Genomic DNA, 27,858 nt, shown 5'->3' on the forward strand with positions numbered 1-27,858 from the left:
TGTAAGTCATGTCATTGCTGTGACTCACTGAATATGTTGATTTGCGTACAGTGAATTAAAGACAAATGGCTAAACCAGCTGCCACCTCAAAGTATGTGTGCTTCCCCTATGAGAGGAGTGCTGTTCTCACAGCAGGAGTGGGTAACTTCCATGTGGAACAGCTCATCTACTGCCATAATTTACAGTTTCCAGCTCCTGTGCTACATTGAACTGGTGCACATGCTCATAAAACCTTAGTATGGACTGGCAGTTCAGAAACTCCTTTGTTGTGCTTCAGGGGACAACAGCTTCCAGAAGAAGGGTGGGACAGCTTGGCATAGTAACAAATTCCTCCTTCTAAATATGCCTGAATTTGAGTCAACCCCAGAAATTGATTCTGCTCCAAAGGAAGGTAACAGCAGTGAGTGTTGTGTCCTTTGGAATTCTGTTCAGGAAGAATTGCTCTGTGCTGTATTAGCATGTTGCCTACTGTGAGCACATATCTGTAACCACAAAGTTCCAAGACTTTAGGCACCCAAATGTGTTAATAGAACTAAGTCACAGGAATTTTCATTAATTGTTGTAAAGCATCTCAGTCAGATGTATATAGAATGCTTTTCATTCCATTGAACCTCAGTCCTCTGAGAAACCATCTCGAACAGATGCATATGAGGTGTTTGCTTATGGATTAGTTTAAATAAATAAATAAGACAGAGAGAGGAAGAAGGGAAAACTCAATTCCAGAAACCTGCCAGCATCAGAAAGCACCTTATTCCATCCCTGTCTCTGTTACAATAATGATAATCTAGGGTTTAGGTAACTATAGTGAATGCATTGGTGGAACTACTGTATGAGGACACAGGTAATCTCTGACTCATATCGTGTGAGACTTCATCAGTTAGAATCTTAAATTCTACCCAGAATTCGATAGGTAGTTTAGGCTGACCTTGTAAGCCACAAATTTACATCCTTTCAGTACTATTGGGCTGCCTCTGTCACCATGGCCACGTTTAATGTGGTACCAAGGCTCTTTCTAAACAACTAGCAAATAACAAACCTAATCTCTTCTAGAGGGTTTCTCCTTTTTTCTTTCCTACTGGGAAAGTTCTACAGCTTTTGTTATGATTTCTGGGTTAATAACAACAATAGAGGTGAATGGAATTTTGCAAATGACACCTGGTAGAAGTTATGCCAAGGTTTTAAATGATACCCAGTGGGCACAGTGCAAAACATCCTCCTCTTCTGTCCACCCTAAGCCACCTCCCATGCCCTCAGAACTCCTCCAGTGGTTTTTGGGATGAAAGCAAACCATAAAATAGTAATGTTCATCTGTACTTCTCTCTAGTGCAACAACCATTAGAAAACCTTTGAATTAAGAGGAAACCTATTGGAATTGGTCTTATAGTCCTTTTAAAACCTGCATCCATATAGTTTATTCCTGTGGCTTGTTTTCTCTGTGATTCCTGTGTGTAAGAAGCCAAGCTGTGATCCCTGCTAATTGTATAGAAACCTGCCTTTATTCAGTACAATTTAATGCAGTATTTTTATTTATGATGCATTTGTATTCTTTCTCTTCAAATATTGTGTAAACTGTTGCCTTTTTTTTAACAAGATCTAAGAGCTGATAACGGGATGTTCACTGCTGCTGTGAGAAGTTGTTTTGTTTCTTCCTGTAATTCCATCCTGACTTGGCAATGCAGGCTCACAGTTATCATTTCATTTGACCTGTAAATCAATCTGTGTAACATGCAAAGCAGCCACGAATGCAAAGGAAATGAGAACAAAGTCATGGGAAAAGCATTTTATATGACACATTCCAAGGCTCTATTTATGTGTGCTTTATTCCTTCCATGAGGAAATAGTGAAATATGCAGAATTGTAACTCAAATACACAAAGAAACAGGAAAAAGGAAAGAATAGAGACTGTTTATGTATGTTAATGAAGAATGGAGGGATTTAAGAAGAAGAACCTGATCTCTCAGCTTTGCAGCTTGGAATAAGGATCTGCATCTTCTTTTCCCTTCTGGTCTGGACTTAGAGCATGAAATGGGTGAGTTGCTTTGCCTCTGTGTCTTACCCTTCTAACTTAGCAAGGAATGTGAAGAATGTTACATTATCATAATACTTTGGGTATTAAATTACATCTGTTATTGCATTAATTGGGAAACCTTTTTTAAGGATGATGTCATGCCTTAGAAATATTTGATAGGTACCACTGTTTAGCATTGGGTTATATGAAAAATAAATATTAGGTTTCCTTTAATTCAGATACCATGATTTATCTTTTTGACCAAAACTTTTAAGCACAGCAAGACATAATTAGAGGGCAGTTTCATTCTTTTCCCTTTTTTCCATTAACATTGCAAGACCTTCTGATTTAAATGCTTTTTAACATTTTCGGTCTTCTCTCACAGAAAGTGTGATTCCCTCACCATTGACACTTCCCTACTCTCAACTCTCTGTTGGTTTAGACTCAGCCCTTGTTATGAGGGTGATTGTTTTTGTAGTCACAAAGGGATTAGTACATTTAGTCACAAGTACTCAACAGATCTGTCCAGACTTCTCTGGGGTTGCAGAGGGGATCAGTGATGTGGTGCACTGTCCAAACAAGTCTCACCACTCTGAGTTCAGAGATTGTGTCAGTACATGTGATGGGGCATCTGGATGTGAACAAGTGCACAAGGAGGTGTTCAAACACATGATGAGCTTGAACAACTCTGCTAATTTAGGGCTTAGATATAGAATTTTTAATAAGTCAAATGAAGAGAGAATATTTTTATGCTACAGTTATTTCAGCAAAATCCTATGCTTAAGTAGCTTTGAGAGCTTAGTTTCTGAAGCTTTTCTGCTATCCCCCTGCCCTTGGGCCCTGCAGAACACCCCATCCTGCCTGTGACTCATGTCAAACATCCAGCTGTCACCTCAGCTCACACCTCTGCCGAGCTTTGCACGCTTTGGTACGTCTCTGTTAAAGGCTCCTTTCTGCACAGTATCTTCCACACAATTAAAAACCCTCCTTCAGGTTCCTGTTGCCTCAGAGCTGGAGCACTGCTCCTGTTCTGTGGCCTGGAAATGCAGAGCTATGGAGTTAATGGGACCTACTGAGTGGAAGGGACAAAGCTCTGGTCTCACACATCTGTCTGGTACCTCTCTGTGACCCAGCACTGCCCACAGAACCAGCCCAGGGACAAGACTTTGTAGGCTGGAGACAGACACTCTCCTGTCTGTTTTAGGCCAAGTCCTTCTTACTCAATTCAGACCTGCATCTGTCACCATGTAATTTGAAATGAACTTGTGTAAGACAAACTCTCTGACACCTTCCTGTTGTGTTTTATACAGCCATCTCCTACAAGTACTGCATGGTTTTTTTTTTCTGTGTGCCTGCATGAACTGGGACTGGTTATAGGAGAAAAAGTAGAAAAGGGCAGTCTAGAGTTGTGATTCAAAAAGCAAGCTCAAATCTTAATGCAGCAGCTTTTCTCCTTGTAACTTTAGCTTCTGTTTCTTTCAAAAATACTTAAAATGATGCACTGAATAAAATGTGGCCACCTCTCTTCACTGAAGTTAAGAGAATACAAAATACCAGTTCTGAAAGCTCCTCTGAGGTGTCCCCTTCTGGTGCAACCAAAGCCAAGTTAAAATACTCTTTGTTGAATTTCACCAAGAAATGAGGGATTGATATCCATGAATAAGCTGACCAGCTGCTCTGACTTGTGGAGGAGTTCTGGAGTAGTTCAAGGGTAGAATGGGCACTTTATTTCTTGCATTAAATGGTAAAAGCTCTCAGTGCTGTGGACAGCTCAAAACAGGGAATTTGGTGGGTTTGGGGTTTTACTCTGAGCTGGATTTGTCCCTCATCCAGCAACCCAAGAAGTGCAGATTAGTGTCACAGGCTCAAAGTTTCTGTTTCTAATGCCAGCTACAGGGACTTAAGAACATATATGTTATGCTAAAATATACTTGTCTAGGTGTCAGTTTGAGTTCTTGTCAGCACATGAACATTAAAATACATTTAAATTGCAAGACCACCTGTGAACTTGAGATATTTCTAACATGCAAACATTGAAAATTGTAGTCATTTATATTTAGATGTGGGAGTGTTTCTTTAGCATCTTAACTACTGCTTTAAGACTTCATTTTAGACACACCCTTTTGAAAATGTTGGCTTCGATTTCTCATTGTTCAATTTGTAAAAGGATATTTGTTTTTAAAGGGCTTTAAAATCTTAGGATCAATGTCTATAATTGTTAATCATTTAATTAATTATCATTAATTTAAAATGTATTATTTAACAGTAAGTCACCTTTCCCTGTTGTGTTGTCAATGAGTTAATTTACTGCCTTCATTCATCTTGGAAGCCAGAGAACAACCCTTGTGCCTACAGTTAAGCCTCTCTGCAAATACAAAATTGGGTTGGGGATGAAGATAGAAGAGTCAGGATGGAAGTGCTGGGTACCACTGCCAAACTGGAGTTTTGTTTCTTCTCTAGTACAGTTTATCTACAGACTGCTGGTACCAATAGTGTATTTGTGTCACCTACTATCTTATACTTTTACCAGGTAACAGTAAGAAGGTCTGATGTGGAGAAAATATTCTATTTTTTTCCCAAAAAGGAACGTAAATTATGTACAAATTAAGCCCTGCCCTTTTTTGGCTCACAGCCCAGCCACCAGCTACAAAGAAGCAGGAACAGCAAAAGGGCCTGAGCACACGTGAACATCTCTGTGCTGAGAGCACCTGATGCCCTGGAGTTACAAATTGTCCAGCAAAGAGACCTCTCCCCATCTCACCTGGCCAGGAAGGACTGGGACAGCTGACAGCCAGCATTCTACCAAGGGTACTTACTACTTCTTTAGCTAATTTTAAAAACCTGACATGTTTGACTCTAACTTTTTATGGGAAGTAATTTGTGCATTTCTAATATTTGAAATGACAGCAGGGGAGGTAAGAGCAACTCACACTGCATGCACTGCCTGAGATGTAACTGTGCTCCTCATGCAGAATACATGAATAAATCAGAATAGCTCCTGTAAATTCAGAGGAAAAAAAATTACCTACCTGGAAAGAAGTATTTTCTTAAAGAAAATTGTTTATGTTCAAAATTTGATAACAGTTTCCTAATTCCATGAGGCAGATTAATATATTAATGCCATTAGTGCTTTTTAAGAAAGAGATTTCTAGAAAAAAAAATCTTTAAACTTTTTTTGTACAACCTCTGTCTTATTTAAAATTTAAGGAGGTATTAATTACAAGTATTCAAATATATACCATTTTTCAAATGTCTTTTTGTGGTATTTGTGATAAGCTTGACTTCAGTTCTCTTTATAGTGTATAAAAAGATGCTTTTTCTCAGAAGACCAAGAGCTTTATATGGCTTAAGACTACTGCACAATCTAGAGATGTAAATTTATGTTTCCTTGCTTGGACAGGAGAGCATACTTGGTTTAGTTTTGTTATATTAGTTCTGATTTAAATTTTGTTTGGAAACATGCATTCTTTTTTATTTTTGAACTGTCAGGATATTTTTCAACATAAGGAGCTTGCATTTTACACTTATTTTTCACATTAGTTTAGCTTTATATAAATGCCCTAATGAGAACAATATGGACAGGTTAGTGAGAACTGGACAGAAAACTAAATGTTTTTAGTGTAACCAGAGAAGCTTAAAATAGAAACAAATTTTTATCATTGCTGAAGAACTGTGACCCAAATGTGAAATAAAGTGAATTTTAAAAGTAGAATGCATCCTTTCTTATATCCTTATCTAATGTGTTGGTTTATTTTCCTGACTAGTAGGGTGGCATCTACTTGGCATTAATATATTGGAAATCAGTGAGTTTTCAAGAATAAAATGTTTGATTAAACCAAGCTTTTGAAAATGTAATCATACCTGTTAAGGTTAGGTCATTATAATGGCTCCAAAGTCTCTTTATTTCTATATAATATGAAACTTCTGGGTATGAGGAAAAAACTGTATCTTGGAATATAAAAGTATTCAGACTCGTTACTCATTGTACATAGAAGGCCCATCCCCAAAATTATTACTGTATACATTTTAAACATGTTAGGATAATACAAATAGAACAGTCCCAAAAGGGACATTGTAACGTGAAAGTCACTGAAATTACCCAGGTCTCAGAGCACTGTGCAGGAATTTCCACGAGATCTTCTCTGTTGCAGTCGTGATGCCAGAAGGATCCCCAGCGGAGCTCCCCAGCAGCCAGGAATGTGAGAGCCAAGGGAAGGAGCCTGCTGGGCTGCTGGGGAACAGGAGCACAAGGACCATGGTGACAGGAGGCGGAGGCTACCTGGGATACAATCTGGGCTGTGCCCTGGTTAGGTCAGGGATTGCTGTCGTCCTGTTTGATGTACGGAAACCTAAGTGGGAGATTCCCAACGGAGCCGATTTTTTCGAGGTACGTTGAAATCGCGTCTTTAACAACAGTGAAATAACGTTATCCTGCTTGTGTGCACAATAAGGCTTCCTCTTAAGGATTTAAAAAACATTTACTGAAAAGCCTGTGAGGACAAGAAGTTGTGGTAGAAGGTGCTCACATGCATAAGTAACTGATGAAGAGATGGCAAACAGAGTCCAGTGGAGTGTCTGTGTCCCCACTGACCTTCTGCAGTCCTGTGAGGGAGGTGCCCCCCACACTCGTAGCTCACCCCCCTGAAACAATGGAGTGACAAAGTTACTGCTCAGGGAATTATTTCAAGGAAAAGGTGAGAGACAAGGCAATAAAAGTGTTCACAAATACAGAATGATTGAGGAAACCAGGATTTCCAGTCTGGGAAAGAGGTGCCTTGGGAGCAGGAGAGCTCTACAAAGCGAGTGGCATTGACATGGATAGGGATTGACTGCTCACTGTCCTTCCTGGAACAGGGAGGAAAGGCCACCAGGGGAAATGAGGAGTCAGTTCAGTACAAAGGGACGTTGTTTTTCATGCAGTGGGTAAAAGGCATGTGCAAAGCCTCACCAAAAATTTACTTCCTTTGGAGATGACTAAATAGGTAAACTCAATTAGGCTCAAGAAATCTTCTGAATGAAAATACTTAAGAGACCAGAAGAGTATTCAGGGGGAAAGTGTCACATATCGTTGCCCTGTTCATACTTTCCCAGGACACTCATTTATTAGGTTTTGATTCTTAACAATTCAAATTGGTGGAGTGATGGCAATTTACATCTTCTAAAGGAGACTCAAGATCTCACAAATGATCTTCTACAATAGGGTTTTTTTATAATTCAATTTTAAAAAAACTAAATATTACAAAGTATAGGTGAGTTACCTGGAAAATGGAACTATGGAGTCCTAGTAAATAAAGTAATGAATCACTTCAGAGATCTGAGCCTTGATCAGTGATTTGGGGATTGTTAATATTGTTTATCCTCATTAGCTGCTTTAGCACTGGGTAAAGGGTGGGAAGTGTAAGTCAACTGTATTTGTGAAACACTTTACCAACCTCAGAAGAAAAGAGTTGAGAGTTAAAGATTGGTAGATTAGCTCTTAATGTTACCTCCAACTGTTTCTTTGGAGATTATTCTATCAAGTTCATTACAGTAAACTAATATTTAATATTTTGAAATATTATATTCTGAAAATAAAAGTATAATATTTTTATTAATATCTGTATATATGTGGAGTATTATTAATATAGTATTACCTGGTATAAAAAATGCAATATAGTGTTCTAACCCCAGCATAACATTTGATATTGGATACAGTGTGGGTTCAGTGATATATAGGATTTCATAAGTGTGATTACAATACACTACTGTACACTAATAAAATATTCAATGCATATAGTGTGTTCTGCTTTTTAAAATCTTGTACAAAACTGTAATTAAAGGTATCACACAGTGCACCTAAAATAAACCTTAGATGGACAGAGACATTTGTGAAGACGGCACAAATCCCATCCCAGGGTGATAAAAAAGGGGTTCTCTTATTTGGTGATTCCCTGGCAAACAGCTGAACCCTTCCTGCTGTGGTTTGTTGTCCCTGGGGCTTCATTCTCCAGCACTGGAGCATGTGCTGCTCCCATTCAAGTCAGACAAGTTCTGCCAGGCTGCAGGACTCAGGGTGAAAATACACATTATAATCAAAGCCAACAAGAGTCGTGTTTGCTTTGCAACAAAACACTGACAAAATTCTTAGTCACGGATTTTTCACCCTGTTTATAGTGGGGTTTTTTAATGTCAGTTAAATACTGTGAAAAATAGATCTAAACATCTTTAGGTTTTCATTAATAGCCATAATTGATGTAATTCTATAGAGAATGTAAGCAGCTCTACCTGTCAAAAACTCATTCTTCTCTCATTTTCCAGGGGGATGTGAGGGACTATGATGCAGTGTTCAAGGCATGTGAAGGGGTTGACTGTGTTTTTCACGTGGCTGCATGTGGAATGTCAGGATTAGAACAAGCAAGTACCATTTTCCCAATGTTTTCTGTTGTTATTTTTGAGAAAGAAAGAACTGTCTGCATGTAGCAAAGAATGTAATTCTATGATATTTATGTCAGACAGAAGCTGGTTAGAAAGGTCAAGTCATGAATACAGGCAACAAGGGAGGTATTCCTTAAATAATAAATGTCAAAGCATAAACCTAATGTACTACAAAATATTTTAGAAAAATGAGATCATAGTTTCAAGATCTTGGAGAAGAAGGCTTATCCTTTTTTTTTTTTATGTTATCAAAAAAGTCATGAAACTACTCATTTATTTCTAGAAACAAGACAGATTGCACTGGAACAAGACTTTGTGGAAGCTTTCAGGGAGCATAACCCCCACCTGTAATTTTTGTTTCTGTATCATGGATTGTCTGAGGAGGTGACAAAATGTTGAAGCATTATAATTTCATTTTAGATGCATTTTATCTTTCATTTTTCAACTGAACAAGACTAGCAAAATGAGAACTGCCAGAGATCCCTGTCAGACAGACAGAGAACTGTAACACATCACAAAAAGGCCTCAGCTGTTCTACATCTGGCAATTGTAACAATCATATTGTGAATGTGACTTGTTCCATGAATCAAATCTTGTGCAAACTCTATTTCCAGCTTCAAAAGAAAGATCAGATTGAATCCATAAATGTTGGAGGCACAAAAATAATAATTGATGGTAGGTACCTCACTTTTCTTTCTTTGCATCTGATTCAAACCTAAGTGTATTGTAAATACCAAAGCTACTTTCTCCTTGCCTTTCCCTCAAAAACCAAATGGCCAAAAAAAATAATCAAAAAGCAAAAAGGGCAAAAACAGTTTTTATTTAGACCAAGTTTCATGCTGCCTGTGTGTTATTACCGAAAAAAAAAAGCAAAATGGAATAGTAGGCAAGTAAAATTCTACATGAGTTAGAGGGAAGAGGTTCCCACATATTCCCCTTTTCCTACCCCAACCTCCAGACTCACAGAAACATGTCATGGCAAATTTCCGTAGGCTCCCAGCAAAGCAAGAGTCTGCGAGAAGCATGAACCTGTTCATCTACATTTTAATAATAGATGTTAGTATTCTGTTTGGTTCCAAGGATTTACAACACAATGATTTTATTCGTTATTTTCAAAAGGAGCCAATGACCCAGCTGGACAGACAGCTCTCCAAATTCTAAAAATTCCTGACTTTGAATATTAATTCACTTAAACTTTAGAAGTATTGTTAAATGAAGAGGAAATTTATGTTATTCAAGTTTGCAGAATTTAGCTATAATAACACAACTGGAATCTATAATTAAGGCTTTGTTTTGTAAATAACATTAATTTCATTTGCATTTAAAGCACTACTGATTATACACTGGCAGTGCTATACCACAACAAATGCTCTTACTCATGTCCTTTTTATTCCATTTGTAAAGTGAACATGTTTTAAGAAATGCTTCTGAAGGAGGAATTTTTTCCCCACAAAGATTCCTCTGTCCAGCTGGTGACTGAAATCCAGTGGTGATATGATTAGTTACCTAATCATAAAACTTCTGGTGACCACCACATGTAATATTTTCATAGCAGATATTTGGGATGAAAAATTCCATCTGGATGAAAGACAATGCTATATTAAATGATAGTGTTAAAATTAAAATATTCCCTTTTTTGCTGTAAGCGTGATGTTTGCTTTCAAAAAGAGAAGCTGCCAGTTCATGTGTTATTTCTCACTCTTTATTTTTGTTATAAAATAATTTCTTTTGTCTATCATCGTAGTCTGCAAACAAAGAAATATCCCCAGACTGATATACACCAGCACAGTGAATGTGGTGTGTGGAGGGAATCCTATTGAAGAAGGAGATGAAGAAACTGTGCCGTATTTTCCACTGGAAAAGGTCTGTTGTTCATGTGATGGTGTGGATTTACTGTGCTTGAAAGGACAGACTGTGTGAGGCTGCTCTGAGGGCAGAAGCTGTTTTACTGTAGATCACATCAAATTCCATTAAATTATTTTTCATTAATGTAAGTTGACCCACGATCAATAAGAAATAATCAAATCATAATGGCTTTTGGAATTTTCCGTGGTATATATTTTCCAATATAAAATCTGGCAATACAGAATTCAACAGATAACTAGTCTTGTGTGGACTAAATCACTAAACCAGCATGTGCCAACTGTGTCCAGAGTCCTATTGTTTAAATACACTTGGGTGCAATTTTTGAAGTTCACACTGAAAGGTACTATTTGGGAGAGAATGATTTATAATTTCCCAAATAACTTCAATAAGAAATGGAAATGTTTTTTGGAAAGTCTGAATTTTTAATTTTATATTTAACTTACTGGTTTTATAAAACTGTTTTCAATTCAAAAAGGATAATTTGAAAAAACATCTGTCCCACCAGAACATTTGGCTTGGGAGTAATCTTTTCAGTACATCCAGCATAAAAAGTGAGTTAAGTAAGTACTAGTGTACTTAAATTCACTCTGAAGCTAAATTTGTGCCTCTAAAATATAACTCTGATAAGTTTTTTGTCATAAACAAAGTATATATTTGCTAAATCTTGTTGTTATTTCTAATCATGTTTTGCTCAGCTGATATCCAGGAGCTGGCTAGATTGAAATGTTATCAGTCAAAACCAGTAAGTTTGCCTTTACAGATGCAATAATGTGGTTTAAATGATTGTATTCTGCCTTTCTTTATAGCAATTTAATCATTATTCTAGAACCAAGGCAATTGCAGACCAAATGGTTCTTGCTGCTAATGGAACTTTACTCAAAGGTACGTATAAAGCATTTGTGGTTTTCCTATCATTAGTAGTGCTAATGGGTTTTGTTTACTCATTTATCAATAAGTAGAGGATTTTAACTGAAGTGAGGATTTATTTTGTTGCAGGTATCTGGCAGGAATAGCAGCAGTTTCTTTAACAGATTGGCAGTATCAGGTGACTTCCAAAGTTGCACCTGCAGGAATAGTTGTGGCTAAAAATCTGTCTGTACATGGCAAGGGAAATTTTTAGATACATATTTTGCTGTTCCTGTTGATTTCTCTTAACTGCAAAGTTGGCAAACATAATTTAGGTGGGGATTCAATTTTAGCATCCTTGATTAACTCCTGAGCAAATCCCTACCCCCTGTTACTCTTGGCCAGATAAAAGGTGTCATTGTGCCTGTTCTCAGGGGTCAGAGGGGTCTGCTGAGTGATTCACAGGTCAAAGTTATTCATTTTTATTTAAAATATTCAAACTCATCTGAAAGCCTCTGTTTAGGAGACCTCTTCTATTCCTTTGTGGTGCCCCTGAGCTGCAAGCAAGCCAGGTGTCTGGATGTAGCAAATGGAATGATCTGCTCCCAGTGTTGCATGTGCCTGCAGGGATGGACAAATATAAGTTGTAAACTTATCTCTGTAATAAACAGCAAAAGCCAAACAACAAGGAGGAAGGCTTGATTTGCCTTGTTCCTAATCAAACTCTTCTGTGGGATTTGGCTTTTCAGGCTCTCAAGCTCAGGCCTTTCACAGCTACTGAATTCAATTTTATAGGGAAATGAAATCAAGTTCCCAGGCAGCCGAATCACACAGAATGGTCAGACTGAGCCTTTATTTTGATAGTGTAAGATTCAGACAATATATGTCAGCCATGTGTTGATATCCAAGCTGTCTGAAGGTCCCCTGTTGTTCTCTCTCCCAGGAGGGGACAAGCTCCACACGTGTGTGCTTCGCCCCCCGGGCATCTACGGACCCGAAGAGCAGCGGCACCTGCCACGAGTAGCCGTATGTGTTTTGTAGTCAGCTCTGGAGGACACCACAAGTAGTTGTAAGGGCATAAAACAAGTGGAAGTACCTTGATTGCAGTTCTTAACCATTGCTCCAGGAAGGCTGTTGTGAAAGCTGGGTGACAGGGGATGTGACGCAGAGTAACAAACAGCACAGACTGAGCACTGCAGACGCGGCCAGGATCATGTTGCAGTGAAAATTTAAAAATGCAAGGCTGAAATGCTGTGGTAGAAGAAATAGGTTTGCATCCCTGATCATTTAATGGAAATGTTGACTTCTAAATATGCACTTTAGTTTCTGCTAAACACTCTAATGTCACCACATTTTGCCACTGCATATCAGTGTAACAGTGTTTGATTCATGAAACCACCAACTAGGTTTTTTTTTCCTTGTGATATATTTCTTGTGCTGTAATTGTACACAAATACAGCAAACTCTGAGTATTTGGGCTGAGATAAAATGACTGTTGTACTGCATAATAAAGGAATAACATAGTTATCACATGTTTTTGTTTCTACAGATAAACATCCAGCGGAGACTTTTTAACTTCAAGTTTGGGAATCACGAAGTTCAGATGAACTGGGTTCACATAGGAAATCTAGTACAAGCTCACTTACTGGCTGCTGAGGCTCTCACCTCTGAGAAGGGTTATGTAGCTGTAAGTAAACAATATAACAACTGTGTCCCAGTAGCTTTAGCTCTCAAACAGGTTTAATTTTTGATACTTTGAGATCAAAGGGTCTCCAAAAAGTCATATGCTAAATTCTCGAAAACAGTGTGTGGCTCCAGAAACACGTGGACAATGCAAATGCAAACACATTTGGCTCATGTTTTTTTCTGGTTTGAAAATATATAATTTCCTGGTTTATTGGAGGAAACAGTATTTTTAACTGCCATAATATATTCACCATCATACATGGGGTTACCCAAAACTGTGTTTGAGAGCACAGTGAAGTGCAGTGCAGGCAGTTTGCTGAGCTGCTCTGTGTACATTCGCTGTGTTCGTGCCGTGTGCTACTCACAAAACCAAGACATGGGTAGGTATGAGAGAGAAAGGAATGCCATCCTATGTATAGTGTTTTTCTAACTGTTTTTCTCTGCTTCTTTAACAGAGTGGTCAGGCATATTACATCCACGATGGTGAAAATGTGATTTTCTCTGAGTGGATCGTGCCCTTGGTACGTGTTCAGCTCGGAGGCACCTCACAGGCTCTGGCCCTACTGCTGGCTAAAAACCATACAAACTAAAGGAAGTGCAGGGCACATTAATTACTGAATGACCTAACATCAAACTCAGTCCTGTTCTCCCTGCATGTCCCAAAGTTCCACTGGCTTTCAGGGAAGTTTTGGCAATGCATAACTGTGGAATTTGGCCTTACTGTTTTGAGATAATTTAGCCAAGAGGTACAGAACCTGCTGCAGAGCAGCAGCATTTCTGTGGAGCAAACTCACAGTGCAGGGCAAGCTCTGCCACGGGCATCTGGCAGGTTTCTCAGGGTCATTGCTGATCTCTGTCCTGCCATCAACTGCAGCACAGAAGGGAAGCCCATTCAGAATCTTATCTTAGAAGCTAAAAAGAGGCAACATTATATTTTCCTAAACACCAAGCTGGGATTTCAGGAGCATGCCAAAGTTTTAATCCTGCAATGCCAACACAGAGAATTCCTCTGGGAAAATTACTGCAGTAGAACAATGGGCCTGTATTTAACTGTAGGGAAGGATTCCAGCCTGGGTCACTTGCCCCTTGGAAAAGCCTTGTTCCCCCTTTACTATCCAATTGCAGTTGAAGGGTGGGAGGTGGGCACCAAAGAATGAGTAGTGGGTTTCAATTGCATTTCTTACTACCAGTATTGATAGGAAGACTAGCTGGAAAAAATTTTAGATACATGTTTTATCAACATTCCTTTTTTTTCCCTTCCATTTTCATGCTTCATGACGTGCTCAATTTGGTACAAGCTCTCTCTTATTCTTTCCTTTTATACCCTTTCTAGTTTGAAAAATTAGGCTACAGGAAACCCTGGATACATATTCCCGTTCTCCTGGTTCATATAGCAGGTAAAAGAAATAAAATACATTCTTAATTACTGTGGGCTGTATTTTTTTTTTTTTATTCCTAGAAAGCTCCATTGTGGTTTTATAAAATGATGGGACTCAAACTGTAGGAATTATGTAACTTAATATTATTCCAATAAATAATAATCCCTTGTGCCATTTGGAACTAATTACTAGATAAATTTTAAAGGCTATTCATAAACCGAGTCAATCATGTACTTTATAAGTTAAACCCTGCCTTCTGCCACCCTAATTGCATCCTCTGATATCAGTAGGAATTACAGGATGTGCAATGTCAGCATTGTCTCAGTTTATTGTTATCCAGCCATCTGTCTCATTAAGTAACTTTGTGTTTCACAGCCACTGTGATGGAATATCTGCACCTGATACTAAAGCCAGTTTTTAGCTTTACACCTTTCTTGACAAGGAATGAGGTAAATATACATAAAAAGAGAGAATGTTTATATATTTCTGACCAAAACTCTCGTGAAGTCTGTGATATGCCCTTTGGATGCAGACAGGATTCTCTGCAGTAGAGTTCTGTTTGCTGTTCTGTTTCCATTGTAATATCATTGTCAATGTATTTTCATCCAAGTTGTAGAAAATCTGATGTTAAAGTCACTTCCATCACTGTCCTTTTGGGTTTCAGGTGTGGAACGTTACTGTAACTCACACGTTCCGAATAGACAAGGCACGAAATCAACTTGGTTACAAACCAAAGAAATTCTCATTTGCTGATTCTGTGGATCATTATCTCAAAACAAGACCTACTTGCCAAGAAGATCACACATTCCTTAAAATGGTGTTTGTTTTTGGCATTATGTTAAGTTTGATCATTCTTTCTTTTTTCTAAAATCAAGTAACTCCCCACCTGTTCCAGAAAACCTCGTTTTATTTCTGAGTATTAATGATCTGGTCACAGTACATTCCTCAGCCACCATGGATTTTGTTATTGTTATTACTATGGTGACACCTCTCTGACCTCCTTAAGAAAGAAAAAAAAAACAAACAACAAGCAAAAAACAATCACAAAAGTGAAAACATGGCAGGAAATGTTCCCCAGGAACAACAGTGTCACAAATCAAAGGCGTTCACCACTAACAGGTGCAGGAATAGTGTTAATGAATCTTCATTAATTGATTGCTTCATGCTGAGAGGGATTTTCTAAAAATGATAACTCAGGAGGGTGAGAAGCTGGAAGAAGAGGAACCATTGTAGGACTGCAGTGCTGCCACAAGTCCAGCAGCTCCGGTGAAGAAAAGAGTGACTAAACAACTCCTCTGATGAAGCTGCTGCTACAGCTACTGTCTGTAAGTCTGAGGAATTATGGAGACCTGGGAAATAGGACAAAAATATGGAAAGTAAATATTTATAAAAAACAGGTGGTGAGAGGACTGAAAATCGTATTTATATAAAAATAATTTTATTGTTCAAAAGCTTTGTAAAAATGTAATAAATAATATTATGTGTGTTTGTAAATCAAATAATGTACATTCAAAGCAATAATAAATAATAACTGAACCAAATACTGTTTTTAAAGAGCTTCTGGGAAGGGGGAGGAAGGATACTTAAGATCTTGGAGTTCAGCAAGGTGTTCCTGCTGGAGTCATGTTATCCTCACCCCTGTACCAGCGCTGGCACACGCTGTGCCTTCAGGGAATTGCCATTTGGGGGTGAGCAGGCAAACCAAGCACCAAGACATGAGGGAGAATCCAACCTCTCTCCTTTCCCCCTTCTTAAGACTTACATTTGTTGCTTATTGGGTGGATTGTACTGCCTGAGCTACATGTGCTGGCTCTTACTTGAGTTACTCCTGCTCTAACAAAACTGCAATGTGTCTTTAAATGATTAAAATTTAATATGAATGTTCAGACACAGCGCAGCTGTAATAGAAGAGGTAAACGTGTTCAAAGCTTAATTTTTGCCTGGAATGGGTAACTCAAATTCTGCAGCTCCTGACCCATTTCCCATCCTCCCAGGCTCGAATGACCACAGCGACCCACTGCCAGCTCAGGTGGTCAAGGCCCTTAGTCAGTGCCTATTTGTTTATGATTATACCCTCCTCCTTGGGAATTCCTGCTGTTTCAAAGGTGTCTTTGATGGTCTGCACCTCTCTGAGCCATGTCCTGCCACCAACTGTCCAACCGCTAAGGAGGAGGTGCTCCTTTTTTTTTCCTCAACAACCCGTTCAACAGGTGTCTCAGTGTGGACGGAGGCGTCACTGCCAACAGGATGCGAGTGAAGACAGTCGGAGGTAAGAGCCACCCCAGGGTGCTGGGGGACGAGCAGAATCCCAGGGGAGTGCTGTGGGATGAGCAGAATCTCAGGGAGGTTGTGCAATCCCAAAGATGCTGCCCAGGTGAGCGGGGCCCAGGGGTGCGGTGGGACCCCAGGGGGCCTTTGGGAGCGCGGGGGTGCTGTGGGATGCCAGAGATGCTGCGGGATGAGGGGGACCCTGAGGAGCCCGAGGGCTGTCGGGCCGTGGGTCGGCCCCCCCCCGGGAGTCGCTCCGGGCGGTGCGTGGGGCCGGCAGGGCTGGTCCCGGGCCGGACACCAGCCGGGAGCGGCGGGAGTTCCCCCGGCACCGGTGAGGGCTCCCCCGGCACCGGCGAGGGCTCCTGGGGCGGCAACGGCCCCAACGGCCCCGGCCCGAGGCCGCGCTGAGGGCGCGGGGCCGCCGACCCTCGGAGCACCGGTGCCGGCGCTGCGGCCCCCGGGCCATTCGCAAGTGAGATGCAGAGAGTCCCGGCGGGGCCCGGGTGGCTTTGAATGTTTAATCGCGGCCAGGGCAGGGATGTGGGTGACGGGGGGAGTCGGCAGCCACAGCCTCTGAAATGCCCCGACTGGCAGTGATGAACCCATAGATGGGCAAGAACCTCCATGCTCGGGAAATAAGTGATTCGCTGTTACTTTTTCTTAGTGCACTCATCGACCCTTTCTTTCAGAGCAGCTATTTTATTCAAGTTCCCCTCAAAAGCGAGGGATTTGATAGCCTTGTTCTCTGATACACCTTCTAAAATTATAAAGTAAGGATCAGGCATTCCTCTTGTCTCCTGAAACACTCATCTCTCTCAACTCCATCACTGCCAGTGGGAACTACAGGGTGTATTCTTAGTTTATGCTCAGCTACTAGCTCCTTTCCTACTTAGGAGCTGGAAACACCACTTCCCTCAGATGTCTGTCTTTGTGATAAACTGTGGACGAGTAGAAGAAATATGGAAGGTTTCTTTTGCTCTAGGGGGTATTGTATTTGGCTGCTGTTCTGCCTGGCCCTCTTTGCTTGGTTTTAAGCACAGAAACTTAAATACAATTTGTTCACCTCTAGAGTTTTCCTGACAGTTCAAGAGTTCGAATTCAGGTATGATCCCTATAGCACATCCAGTCCCTACAGCCATCTTTGAGTTGTGATGCAGACCAGGATGAACTAAACTGAGCACACACTGTTTCACATAGCCAGTGGTTTCTCTTCTACTAATAAAAAATTAGAGTCTGTACTATTATTCTAATTTTGACCCATTTGTGGAAAACATTTGAATTCACATTCTCTGTGTTAGGCAAAAATATTTTTTTTTGTTTAGTTTTTCTTTTATTATTCTGGATGCCATTTGCAGATTAAGACTTAGCCCAAAACATGCAACCTTTGTTATTTATTTTTAGGATGCTATCTCTAGTATAGTATACAGACATTTGAAATGTTTGTAAAACTCCAAGTGGAATGGAAATGCTGCAGCACTGAATAAAACCAGTATGAGAGCTGTGGTGACAGGAGGTGGCGGCTATTTTGGATACAAGCTGGGATGTGCTCTTGCCAGCAAAGGAGCTTCTGTTGTTCTCTATGACATGCACAAGCCTATTTGGGAAATTCCCAGTGGAGTGGTGTGTATCCAGGTATGATAAATTGTATTTTCCCAGCAGTTAAAATTACTTAATTTGCCTTTTCCACAACATTTTTCTAGTTTTCAGAGAATTCAAATATCTAATTGCAAATTATTTCAAATTCCAATAACCTTTTTGACTGTGTGAACATCCCACAGGAATTTTGGTGAAGGGATTTTAGTATATCTGAAATAAGGAAAGCAGTGAAACCTGTAACGTGGAGCACAGAGCAGTTCTGCTCCTGCCTCCTCAGGACCCTGCCCTCACCTGTGCCTTAGTTTAATCACCTGTAGAAAAAATACAGGAGTATTATGATGCTTAATGAATGTCTTTAAAGCCCTTTGGGTTCTGTGAAAGAAAGGTATGATTGTTAGCAAGCACTGGGGTGGGCCCAGGATGTACAGCCCATACAATTCTAAATATGCATTATAATATGGATTCCCTCTGTGCTAACCCACTGTATGACAAATGCTCACCTGCAGCTTTGATTTCAAGTCCAAATATGTTTTCTTATGTATTACAGGCAGACCTCAGGAATTACTATGCCATATTTGCAGCCTGTGAACAGGCTGACTGTGTGTTTCATGTAGCTTCATATGGAATGTCAGGAAAAGAGCAAGTGAGTCCAAACAGTTCTGTTTTTTTCTGTGTGACTGCCCACAATGAGAATGAGAGACTTGATGCTGTAGCACAGCATGGTAGATTTTATCTACCATAGTAGATTGCTCTGTGCAAACGGGAGTGCCCCCTGCAAGAAGGCTGCTTGCAGAATGATTTCCTCTCCATCAGAGGCTCCACCAGCACCCTGGGAGGGTGTTTGAGATGGAAATGGCATTGAAGAGTTCTGAAACAGCATAAAGACAAAAGGAAAGACAAGAGAGGCTGGTTCCCTCCAAACCCCTGATCCTTCCCTAAACCTTCACAAGGAACTCCTTGGTGTAAGGTCACTGCGAGGAATAAAAACTGCACTAAATTATACATTATTTTATATGTCTAAATTATAAGGACCACTGTATTTCAAGTCAAGGCAAAAAGCTGTAAGGATGTACTCTGAGACACAATTTTTATGATTAGAGTTACACACATCCCCCTTTCTTACCTTATTTAATAAAAGGAACTTCAGTAATTACCCTGTCCGGATAGAACAGCTCACTCAGAGCTATTTGCATAATGGGAATTGCTCTGGGCAGAGGCCACTCATCACTGAAGTGCTAATGAAACACAGATATTTAACATACTAATACCAAGACATGTTTCTTGGAAGCACTGTGATTCTCTTTGCTTCAAGCAGACTAGTCTGCAAAAATACAAGAAAAATTCAGGCATAGCTTAAAAATAATGATTTGACTACTTGAAGTCAGAAACAACAGTCTAAAAGATCTTTTTTATAATCAAAGCACTAAATTAATTACCTTTATTTGAGGACATTAGAACATCCTCCATATTGAATTTGCTATATATTCAAAAATGCACAATTTCTTTCTTTTCCTAGTGGCAGAAAGAACAGATTGAAAGCATAAACATCAATGGAACAAGATACATCATTGATGGTACGTATCTAACTGTGCCACTGGGTGTTAGTAGAGCACATCAAGTATCATAAACCATTTAGAGAAAGCCAGCTGGTGTTTTTGGCACACACTATTTGTTACCAAATGCTTTACATTGTTGGCAGAAGATGAGGAAACGTGTCATTGCTTCTTATGCTCCATTCTACGACAGGGTGTGATGTGTCAGACTGGGATGTGCCACAGAGTGAAGCACTTGGATCCACACTGATGCCTTCCCTTTAAATAAGCTTTGCATTTCAACTCACCAGTCACAGAATGGAAGGATTTTCCCTTTTAAGATTTGACAGTTTCTCAGAATAAGGTTATACAAACCTTTTTTTTCCACATTGTTTCATTTCCCATAAAGTAATTGACTTTGTATGTTCCTGCAGCTTGCAAAGAGCACAACATCTCTCGGCTGATCTACACCAGTACAGTGAATGTGGTGTTTGGAGGGCTTCCCATTGAAGATGGGGATGAGGAATCTGTGCCATATTTTCCACTTGACAAGGTATTTTGTTTGTACATATTTTCAAGTTTCCTCTTCGTTTATTTTCCTGTTTCTGGAAAAGCCTGGAGCTTTTATGACAGTGTTTTACCTGATGCCAGAATCCAGGCACAAGAAAAGGTTGGATGAGAGTTTGAGCAACTCGATCTAGTGGAAGGTGTCCCTGCCCATGGCAAGGGGGTTGGAAAGAGGTGATCTCTGAGGTCCCTTCCAACCCAAACTATTCCGTGATTCAGTGAAAGAAGAAAGAAAACTACTTTTTGTAGATGCTATTCACAGCCTTGACACATCACTTTTATGTACATTGCAGTATATATTTCTTTGTTTCCTATTAAGGCCTTGATTTTGGCAAATAACTCATACAGTGTCCCATTAACATCAAGGAAATTCCACCTGGACATAAGGACTGTGTTCTGTGGCTTGGTGCCTCTCTAGCTATTTGTTATCTACATGATTTTTCTGTTTCTCCCTTACTGATGATGACATATATTCAATGTAGAGCTGATCTGGGAAAGCAGCCTATTTTTATGTGGTTTTATTGCATTTAATTAAAAAGGAGAAAGTACTTCTGGGTGCTTTGCCTACACAGTTGTTTTTTGTGTCCCTCCTCTCTCCATCTAGTACTTCACAGTCTTTCAAGAAGTAGAGATGGAGAGAAAATACTTATTCGTATTTTTAATAATATTTCAAATCTTTTCTCTGGGACAGTGCCACACAAAAGTGAACAGGATACTTCAGAGGTAACGTCTTCAAAACTTGGCTTTTGACTTTTCCATTACCTGAAGAAGAAATCCAGATTACAAAGTAGTGATCAGTTACATTCCTGGCAGCATTCAAAGTCTACACATATTTATTGCTTCTTGAATGTGCTGAAATTAATTAACCAGATTTACATAAACAAAAATGCCTCCTTACAATGAGCATGTGTTTTACCCTAAACCTAATACCCCAGGGCTTCTGTATTTTGAGGTATTTGTTGCCATTTGCTAAGTAAAAGCTAATGGAGAAGAGGTGCCCCTCTGCCCTGTCATTCCAAGAACAGATAAAAATGTATTTGCTTTTTCTCCATAGCACGTTGATCATTATTCCAGAACCAAATCCATTGCAGAACAAATGGTACTGGCAGCTAATGGGACTCCACTAGCAGGTACTTTGGTCTGAGCATTAATTCATAGTAGAATTTACTACTCCTCTTCTTGTTCCCCCCCAACATCCTGTCTCCTGTATCAATCCTTCCTTAATTATGAATTTAAGTTATCAACCCCCTCTCACAAACTAAAGTATTTTCACTTAAAAATTACTTTTAATTGTTTTTAAGTTCCTGCAATGTCCACAAAAGGTTTTAGCTTGGTAGCAATGACCTCAGTGTGATAATGAAAAATATTAAGACAGCTAAATTAAACAAAACCAATTGTTTATTGTCACTGTTTTATGCAACAGAAGTAAAACATGAATGCTGATTAAATTGTTACACTCTCCATGCATCCTCAAGTTATATATTAAAATCTGAAGTAGCCACCTGATACTACAGCCTGGAATTATTTATTAGTGCTTCCCAAAGTTTTCCATGTTGAGGAAGCCAGTTATACACTTGAGTACTTAAGCTCACCTGTGAGATACTATAACTGCCAGTGCAAAACAAATTAATGTAAAGTGCAACATGATTCTATGTGACCAAGTGAGACTGAGCTAAATTTAGCTGTAGACAACTTACAGAAAAAGACTCACTTGATACTTGCAGAGGGCTATAAGAGATAGAAAGTCACTGATGGACATTTCATCCCAAGAGAATTATTTTTTTGCTAAAAAAATAAATGTTTGGGGTTTTTTTCCTCATTTCTTTGGCAGCTCTTTGCATCAAAGCCCCTCTTAATTTTAGGACCAATACACAGTTCTGCATTTGTCAAGGAAATTAGAACCACTCGGTGTTCCAAACATCCCATTTTGATCCTGTGCCATAGCAGGATTGAGTATTATACATGTTTTCAAATACTGTTAAGAGCAGATGACAAACCAGCCAACTTGGGAAGTGATTGGATTTTATGATCCCACTGGAATTGTCAAATGTCTCCATCAGCTCTAGTGGGAGCTGTGCCTGCTGTTGAGGGAACCTTGTACTGATAGGGAGTCACTGCTTCCTAGCAATAATTTTGGGCGAGCTTAGTTGGTTTCATTCCGCTTTCCAACATATTTTTGAATAACCTGCTCATTTCACCAACCTCATCACCACAGCTGGCACATTCATTCACTGCTCTGGCACAGAGACAAGGGACTGGTTAGAAAGAGGTTCTGAAATATCTAGTATTTTCTAGTAACATAACTATGCTGGCAGGACCTCTCTGAATATTACCTTGCTATTTCACATGGTCTGATTCTCCCAACTTAATATCCGACTACTAATGCAGCACCTTTTTAAGACAGCAAAATTAATTTATTTCAGAGTAAGTTCTGTTACCACAGCCTTTGGTTCATACAAACAAAGATACAATATAGTCATGTGAGGGTCACTAAAGAATGCTCTTATCAAATCTTGCAGGAGGTGGAGTACTCCATACGTGTGTTATTCGCCCCCCAGGAATCTATGGACCAGAAGAGCAAAGACACTTGCCAAGGCTGGCAGTATGTGATTTTAATTTTCTAACCAGTAGAATTTTCTAAGATGCGGGTAGAAAGCTGTAAGGAGCATTATTTATTTGTAGTATAAATTGACTGACCTTACTGGGCAGCAATTCAACAGTTCAGTTGTCTGCTGGGTATATTCGAACCTTCTCTAAACAGGCATTTCATTACATCTGTAAAGGGTGTACCTTAAAAAAGCCTTTTTTTGAAATACAAGCACATAAAAATCCAGCTTTATAATTTAGCAATTATTGTAAGATTCAGGCCAATCCCTGATATTTCAAATGTCTGTTTACATGCAACTTACACCAAATGGTTTAAAATATTAATGAAAAGAGATACGGCAAAATATCTTATTTCCAGTCTCAACTATGAACAGCTTTCACTGTCCAATGAAACAAGTTATGGAGCTGGAAGCACTTTCTGGTACAAGAGGTTACTGAAGGGCAATGTTTTTAGAGCTCTTTGTACTTCTCCCGTTTCTTTTTAATTGATTACAGAATTTTTATTTGCTTGTTAAGTAGAGATAAACCTACACTTACCTGGACAAGAAAGTGCACTGTACCTCATTTTAAAACACATTTTGCTCTGGTTTCATGTTTGTTTGTGTCTGCAGAAGCTTATTCAGAGAGGGCTACTTAGCTTCAAGTTTGGGGACCCTTCTGCTAAAGTGAACTGGGTACATGTAGAGAATCTTGCCCAAGCTCACATTCTTGCTGCTGAAGCTCTCACCCCCAAGAAGAACTACATAGCTGTAAGTACACAATAAAAGCACCACAGTTTCCATTTGACAGTGGATCCTGTGCTACAGTAACTCCTGTAGTAGCAGGAATTAGTGTTATTGTCCTTCAGCTTATGTTGTTGTCTGTGTCTTTAGTTGATAAATGTGCTGTGAACAGTGTGGGACTGGGCAGCACTGGCTGTGCAGCGTGTTAGGAGTTGGAATATTCAGTTCTGTAAGAATATCTCTATCTTTGCATTGGTTTAATATAATACTTGCCATTTCTGGAAGATGAGCAAAGAATGTGTGCTATGTCAGAAATGACACTGGAAGTTCAGGCAGATCTACCCCCCCCGCCCCTCCCCTGTAGACAGGTCCAGGTTTAATGTTCTGAACTGTGATGATCAGTTCTTCCCATACCATAGCCAACAGAAGCACATTTCATTTGGATTCATTGCTTTCAAAAACAGTTGCAACTGTTTTCCTCCTTGTAAATACAGGGTTTTATTCACGTAGAAGCACTGCCCTTAAAGTCTACTAGAACGAGTTTCAAAGTAGATTTAACTACTATTTCTAAAACCCTAAAAGCAAAAGGGAAAGAGGGAACTTAGGCCTTGGTTTACACAGGTGGAGTCTTACAGATCCCAGTGAATCTCAACTAGACCCAGAGCAGAACATGTTCCACCCTTTGGTGGGTACCTGTCAGCAGCACCAGTGAGATGCAGCACCACCTTCAGTGGTGTCTCTGTACAGCCAGTGCAGCCACTCTGAACAGGCACATCTGCAATAAATCATCTATTCCAGGGCATGTTAATCACACAAACCACCTGTCCACCAATTTCACTGCACTCAACAGTGCAAGTGATTGAAACACAGGTGGGCAGCTTGTGACTCACATGTACGTCCACACACGTTATAGTGCTGTATTATTTTGAAGCTATTCATAAGAAGTGAGATAAAGAAGAAGTCAATATATATGCAGTATTATTTTTACTAACTTGTCTCTTCTCTACTTCTTTAACAGAGTGGCCAGGTGTATTTCATTAATGATGGCGAAAAATACAACATTTTTGAATGGTTAACTCCACTTGTAGGTGCCATATATACTCATCTCCAAATACATTAATTGCTTTAACTGTATGCAACTCCAGCTTTTGTGTGCATGTCACATTCTGTGTGTTTGCTTTGGGAACTCTCTGAACATGGGTTTAATTCCTGCTTGAATCTCAGTGTGATCAGCACTGTAACAAAGCCCACCTAAAATACTGCATTAAAGCAGCTGTTTTCCCTGAGAGCAAAGGACCATCTACACCAGTGTCCTGTTCTGAGCTGCTATTCCCTTCATTTTTGGGCCATGTAGCTGTGAACTGTGGCTGCTTTGAGTGGATGAAAAATATAAATCTTAAGTATTAATCTGTAATATACATTCTTTTCAAAGTAACATTTTATTTTTAATTATAGACTAAAAGCCATAAATATGTCACAGTGTTAAATCAAGTATCAGCACACCATGACATTTCAATCAGTTTTTGTAAATTTTTTCCCTTTTTTTAAGACTGATACTTGAAAATTACACAGTGTCTGCATGTGACATTTAACTGGAATGCCCTTAAAAATGAAAAATAGTAACAGCAATAATTATTTTTTCTGTTTTATCAGAAAATACTTCCACAAATATCTTCTATAATGAAAATTTAAAACTTGTTTGAAGTTTCTGGGTTTTCCACTGTTTTTTTATTCTCTTTCAGTTTGAAAGATTAGGTCGCTGGAAGCCATGGATACGTATTCCTACTTGCTTGGTTTATGCATCAGGTAAAATATTTTATCAACATTTCTCTTTCCTATCTGTGCTACCCTCATTCCTAACTGTAATATAATGTTGGGTTTTTTAATTTGCCCATAGTTTTCATTTTCATGTATAAAAACAATATGCTGTGGGCTCATCTAGTGTGCAGCAGTGTGAAGTTCAGCTCTGCACAGTATGTTGAAACTAGACTGATCTCTTATTGAAGTCCCAGAAAAACAGGTTTTATGTAGTATTTAACATGTGTAACTTTGTGGAGTTAATGGTGTAAGTATTAAAAGTTAAATGTGAAAACCCATGACTTCCTGAAATATGCTGAAGAGTATCTGCTTTGCTGCACGTGGGAATGTCTCCATAACCAATCCCCATGTGCAGCAGACAGAATCCCACTGAGTTCTCTGTTGTTGCCACATTTTTTGTAAAGTCTCATGACCTTTTCATTTGACCTGTGCCCAACCCTCCCAGCCCTCTTCCCACAAGGACAATATTTAAGATTAAATCCAGCCTCCTGTGACCAAGTAGTCTGACGATGTCAGTGATGGTGCCCTGAGGTTTGTGATGATCCTTCAGGAGTATTTACAGTGTGAGATATGCCACAGTCATCATGGCAAAGCAAGTCACTGCTCTTACCTCAAGTAGAAATCTTTTGTTATGCAGCCATGGCAATGGAATACCTTTATCTGACGCTGAAACCAATTGTTGAACTGTCCCCAGTGCTGACCAGAAATGAGGTAAAGTCTGTGTTTGTAAACTTCCCTTAATTCCCATGGGTTTAAAACATGTTAATAACGAGGTACACTTTAAGTCAGTAGAAAGTAAAATCCACCCAGTGCTACTTCAGTTTCCACTTTCCAGAGCAAATCTATGTACAATTTAGGCACTGCATTATGCTTGTTGCCCTGATTTTGGAAAAGGTAAAAGCTTATGCTTGCAATGGGGGAGAGGCTGCTTCAGCTCCTCCCTGCCACAGGCCAGTATCCTGCATGGCTTTGGCTGGGCCCTTGGAGGCTGAGATGCCTTCCTGGGTACATAAACAAGACAATGTTTGCAGAACATTTTTTTTTCAAGTTTTCAAGTCTTGTAGATTCTGTTCTGCAGCTTTTACTGCCTGTGTGGGCTTTCTCCTTTTGAGTGAACAGTTTAAAAATAATGTGACGTATGTCAGTAGGACACTGATATAATGTTGGGGGGGTTATTTTACATTTCCTTTAACAGTGTCTTTGCTACCATTTACAGTTTGTTCCAATTGCCTAGGTATTCATACCTTTGTATGTTGACTCTTTTGCCCTGTAGGTGCTGAATATTTCTGTAACTCACACATTTAAAATAGATAAGGCACGGGCTCAACTGGGGTACAGGCCACAGAAGTTTGTGTTTGCTGATTCCGTGGACCACTATGTTAAAACCACACCAAGAGGCCGGAACCATCACATCCTCCTCAAAGTTTTGATTCTTTTCATTGTTATTTTCAGTTTTATCTGTCTTTCTTTAGGATTTTATGGCCTTTCACTTTTGCGTTCTTTTAGAGAAAGACGACACTGACTCGCCTAAGCTGCACATACTCAGTCACAGCATTACCACCTGGATCATTCCAATCTCCACCATAGTCACTGGCCCCAGTGCAATAAACAGGCAGCTATTTTAAAATTTGCAGACAGAATCGTAACATATCACTAGCTGCACCTGAGAAATTAAAATACAGTAAACTATTATGGCCAAATCACCCAAACAGACCAGAGTCAGGATTGTTGCCTCTATTTCACATCAAAAAAACCAACTTTCCAAATTGATTGCTTAAGTGAATGAGAACCTGCAGAAAGAACAAGAGCTGCAGCCAGCTGAAACAAAAAGACTGACCACAGCTTTTGCCATGACTCACTACCCCTACCTTGGGGAACAGAGGAACCAAGGAAAGGACAGCCAGAACAGGTTTCTGTGAATGACACACACCAGCTGTAGAGAGACTTCTCGCTGTGTGAATTGGTGAATTAGCTGTTTCAGTGCATCTGAGGGAAAATAAAAGTGTACTTCAAACTTTGCTGAAATGTGTGTTGGGCCTCTGAACGCTGCTCCAGAACTGCTCCCTGCCCTGCCCCTGGTGCAGAGCCATCTGTGACAGCACCTCGCAGTTCACAGGGTTAAGGGGTACATGCTGTTTTTCACAAGTCAAAACTGGGTATTTTAGTTAAATTGGAAGTTACTAACGAAGTTATTTTAGTTAAATGCATTTATGTCACAGTAGAAGAATCTGCCACTATGGGTTGCCTGGATCTTTGCACAGCTTCCTTCACCTCCTGTACCTATTGAAGACAACAACTAACAGAGTTTAGTTGCTTCTCAGCTGAACTTCAGGTGCAAGTGTGTATTTGCATGTAATTTCTGAAGCAGTTGAACTGAACAAATCCCTACAGCCACTAGAGTGAGCACAGTGCTTCTGAATTACTGCTCAGCTAAAATGGGCTAAAAGCACAGGCGCTCAGGGAGGCCCCGGCCCCCGCCCACCTGGTGCTCATGGTGGGAATTTAAAACAGAAATCCCCTTCCCATCTGCACCTTTTCCAGCCTGG

General features: G+C 39.7%; 2 protein-coding genes and 1 long non-coding RNA gene across 5 annotated transcripts; 2 read left to right on the top strand and 1 right to left on the bottom strand.

Moving 5' to 3' along the window:
* Positions 1 to 76: 76 nt before the first annotated feature.
* On the top strand, positions 77 to 15,733 carry LOC116794846 (putative short-chain dehydrogenase/reductase family 42E member 2). The gene is made up of 12 exons (XM_032703987.1): positions 77 to 4,816; positions 6,160 to 6,395; positions 8,306 to 8,401; positions 9,037 to 9,097; positions 10,167 to 10,285; positions 11,095 to 11,170; positions 12,078 to 12,160; positions 12,684 to 12,821; positions 13,276 to 13,341; positions 14,154 to 14,217; positions 14,575 to 14,648; positions 14,864 to 15,733. Exons 1-12 carry the CDS (start codon positions 4,720 to 4,722, stop codon positions 15,065 to 15,067), a joined length of 1,314 nt encoding a protein of 437 aa, XP_032559878.1. The 5' UTR covers positions 77 to 4,719; the 3' UTR covers positions 15,068 to 15,733.
* LOC116794849 lies at positions 14,250 to 16,793 on the bottom strand. Its single transcript, XR_004359893.1, has 2 exons — positions 16,273 to 16,793; positions 14,250 to 15,548 (listed from the first exon to the last, which is right to left on the bottom strand). It is a non-coding gene; the product is annotated as an uncharacterized LOC116794849 (long non-coding RNA).
* Positions 16,378 to 27,337, top strand: LOC116794847 (putative short-chain dehydrogenase/reductase family 42E member 2). Of its 3 annotated transcripts, none has more exons than XM_032703991.1 (12): positions 16,378 to 16,468; positions 17,872 to 18,102; positions 18,614 to 18,709; positions 19,583 to 19,640; positions 20,033 to 20,151; positions 21,220 to 21,295; positions 22,685 to 22,767; positions 23,384 to 23,521; positions 24,513 to 24,578; positions 25,237 to 25,300; positions 25,950 to 26,023; positions 26,586 to 27,337. In XM_032703991.1, exons 2-12 carry the CDS (start codon positions 17,962 to 17,964, stop codon positions 26,832 to 26,834), a joined length of 1,164 nt encoding a protein of 387 aa, XP_032559882.1. In that variant the 5' UTR covers positions 16,378 to 16,468; positions 17,872 to 17,961; the 3' UTR covers positions 26,835 to 27,337. The 3 variants fall into 3 exon arrangements, with proteins under 3 accessions (XP_032559882.1, XP_032559880.1, XP_032559881.1); XM_032703989.1 differs by lacking the exon at positions 16,378 to 16,468 and adding an exon at positions 16,827 to 16,942; XM_032703990.1 differs by lacking the exon at positions 16,378 to 16,468 and adding an exon at positions 17,554 to 17,572.
* The last annotated feature ends 521 nt before the right edge of the window (positions 27,338 to 27,858 follow it).

The sequence above is a fragment of the Chiroxiphia lanceolata genome, chromosome 16, assembly GCF_009829145.1.
Source record: "Chiroxiphia lanceolata isolate bChiLan1 chromosome 16, bChiLan1.pri, whole genome shotgun sequence".
Lineage (NCBI taxonomy): Eukaryota > Metazoa > Chordata > Aves > Passeriformes > Pipridae > Chiroxiphia > Chiroxiphia lanceolata.

What these genes read in the sequence shown, in the direction of transcription:
- LOC116794847 (XM_032703991.1), top strand. Translation starts at nt 17,962, where the DNA reads ATGAGAGCTGTGGTGACAGGAGGTGGCGGCTATTTTGGATACAAGCTG. An exon ending in GAATGTCAGGAAAAGAGCAA is followed by an intron (nt 18,710 to 19,582) that starts GTGAGTCCAAAC and finishes TTCTTTTCCTAG; the next exon opens with TGGCAGAAAGAACAGATTGA. An exon ending in CCAAGAAGAACTACATAGCT is followed by an intron (nt 23,522 to 24,512) that starts GTAAGTACACAA and finishes CTTCTTTAACAG; the next exon opens with AGTGGCCAGGTGTATTTCAT.
- LOC116794846 (XM_032703987.1), top strand. Translation starts at nt 4,720, where the DNA reads ATGCCCTGGAGTTACAAATTGTCCAGCAAAGAGACCTCTCCCCATCTC. An exon ending in TAATGGAACTTTACTCAAAG is followed by an intron (nt 11,171 to 12,077) that starts GTACGTATAAAG and finishes TCTCTCTCCCAG; the next exon opens with GAGGGGACAAGCTCCACACG. An exon ending in GGCACCTGCCACGAGTAGCC is followed by an intron (nt 12,161 to 12,683) that starts GTATGTGTTTTG and finishes TTGTTTCTACAG; the next exon opens with ATAAACATCCAGCGGAGACT.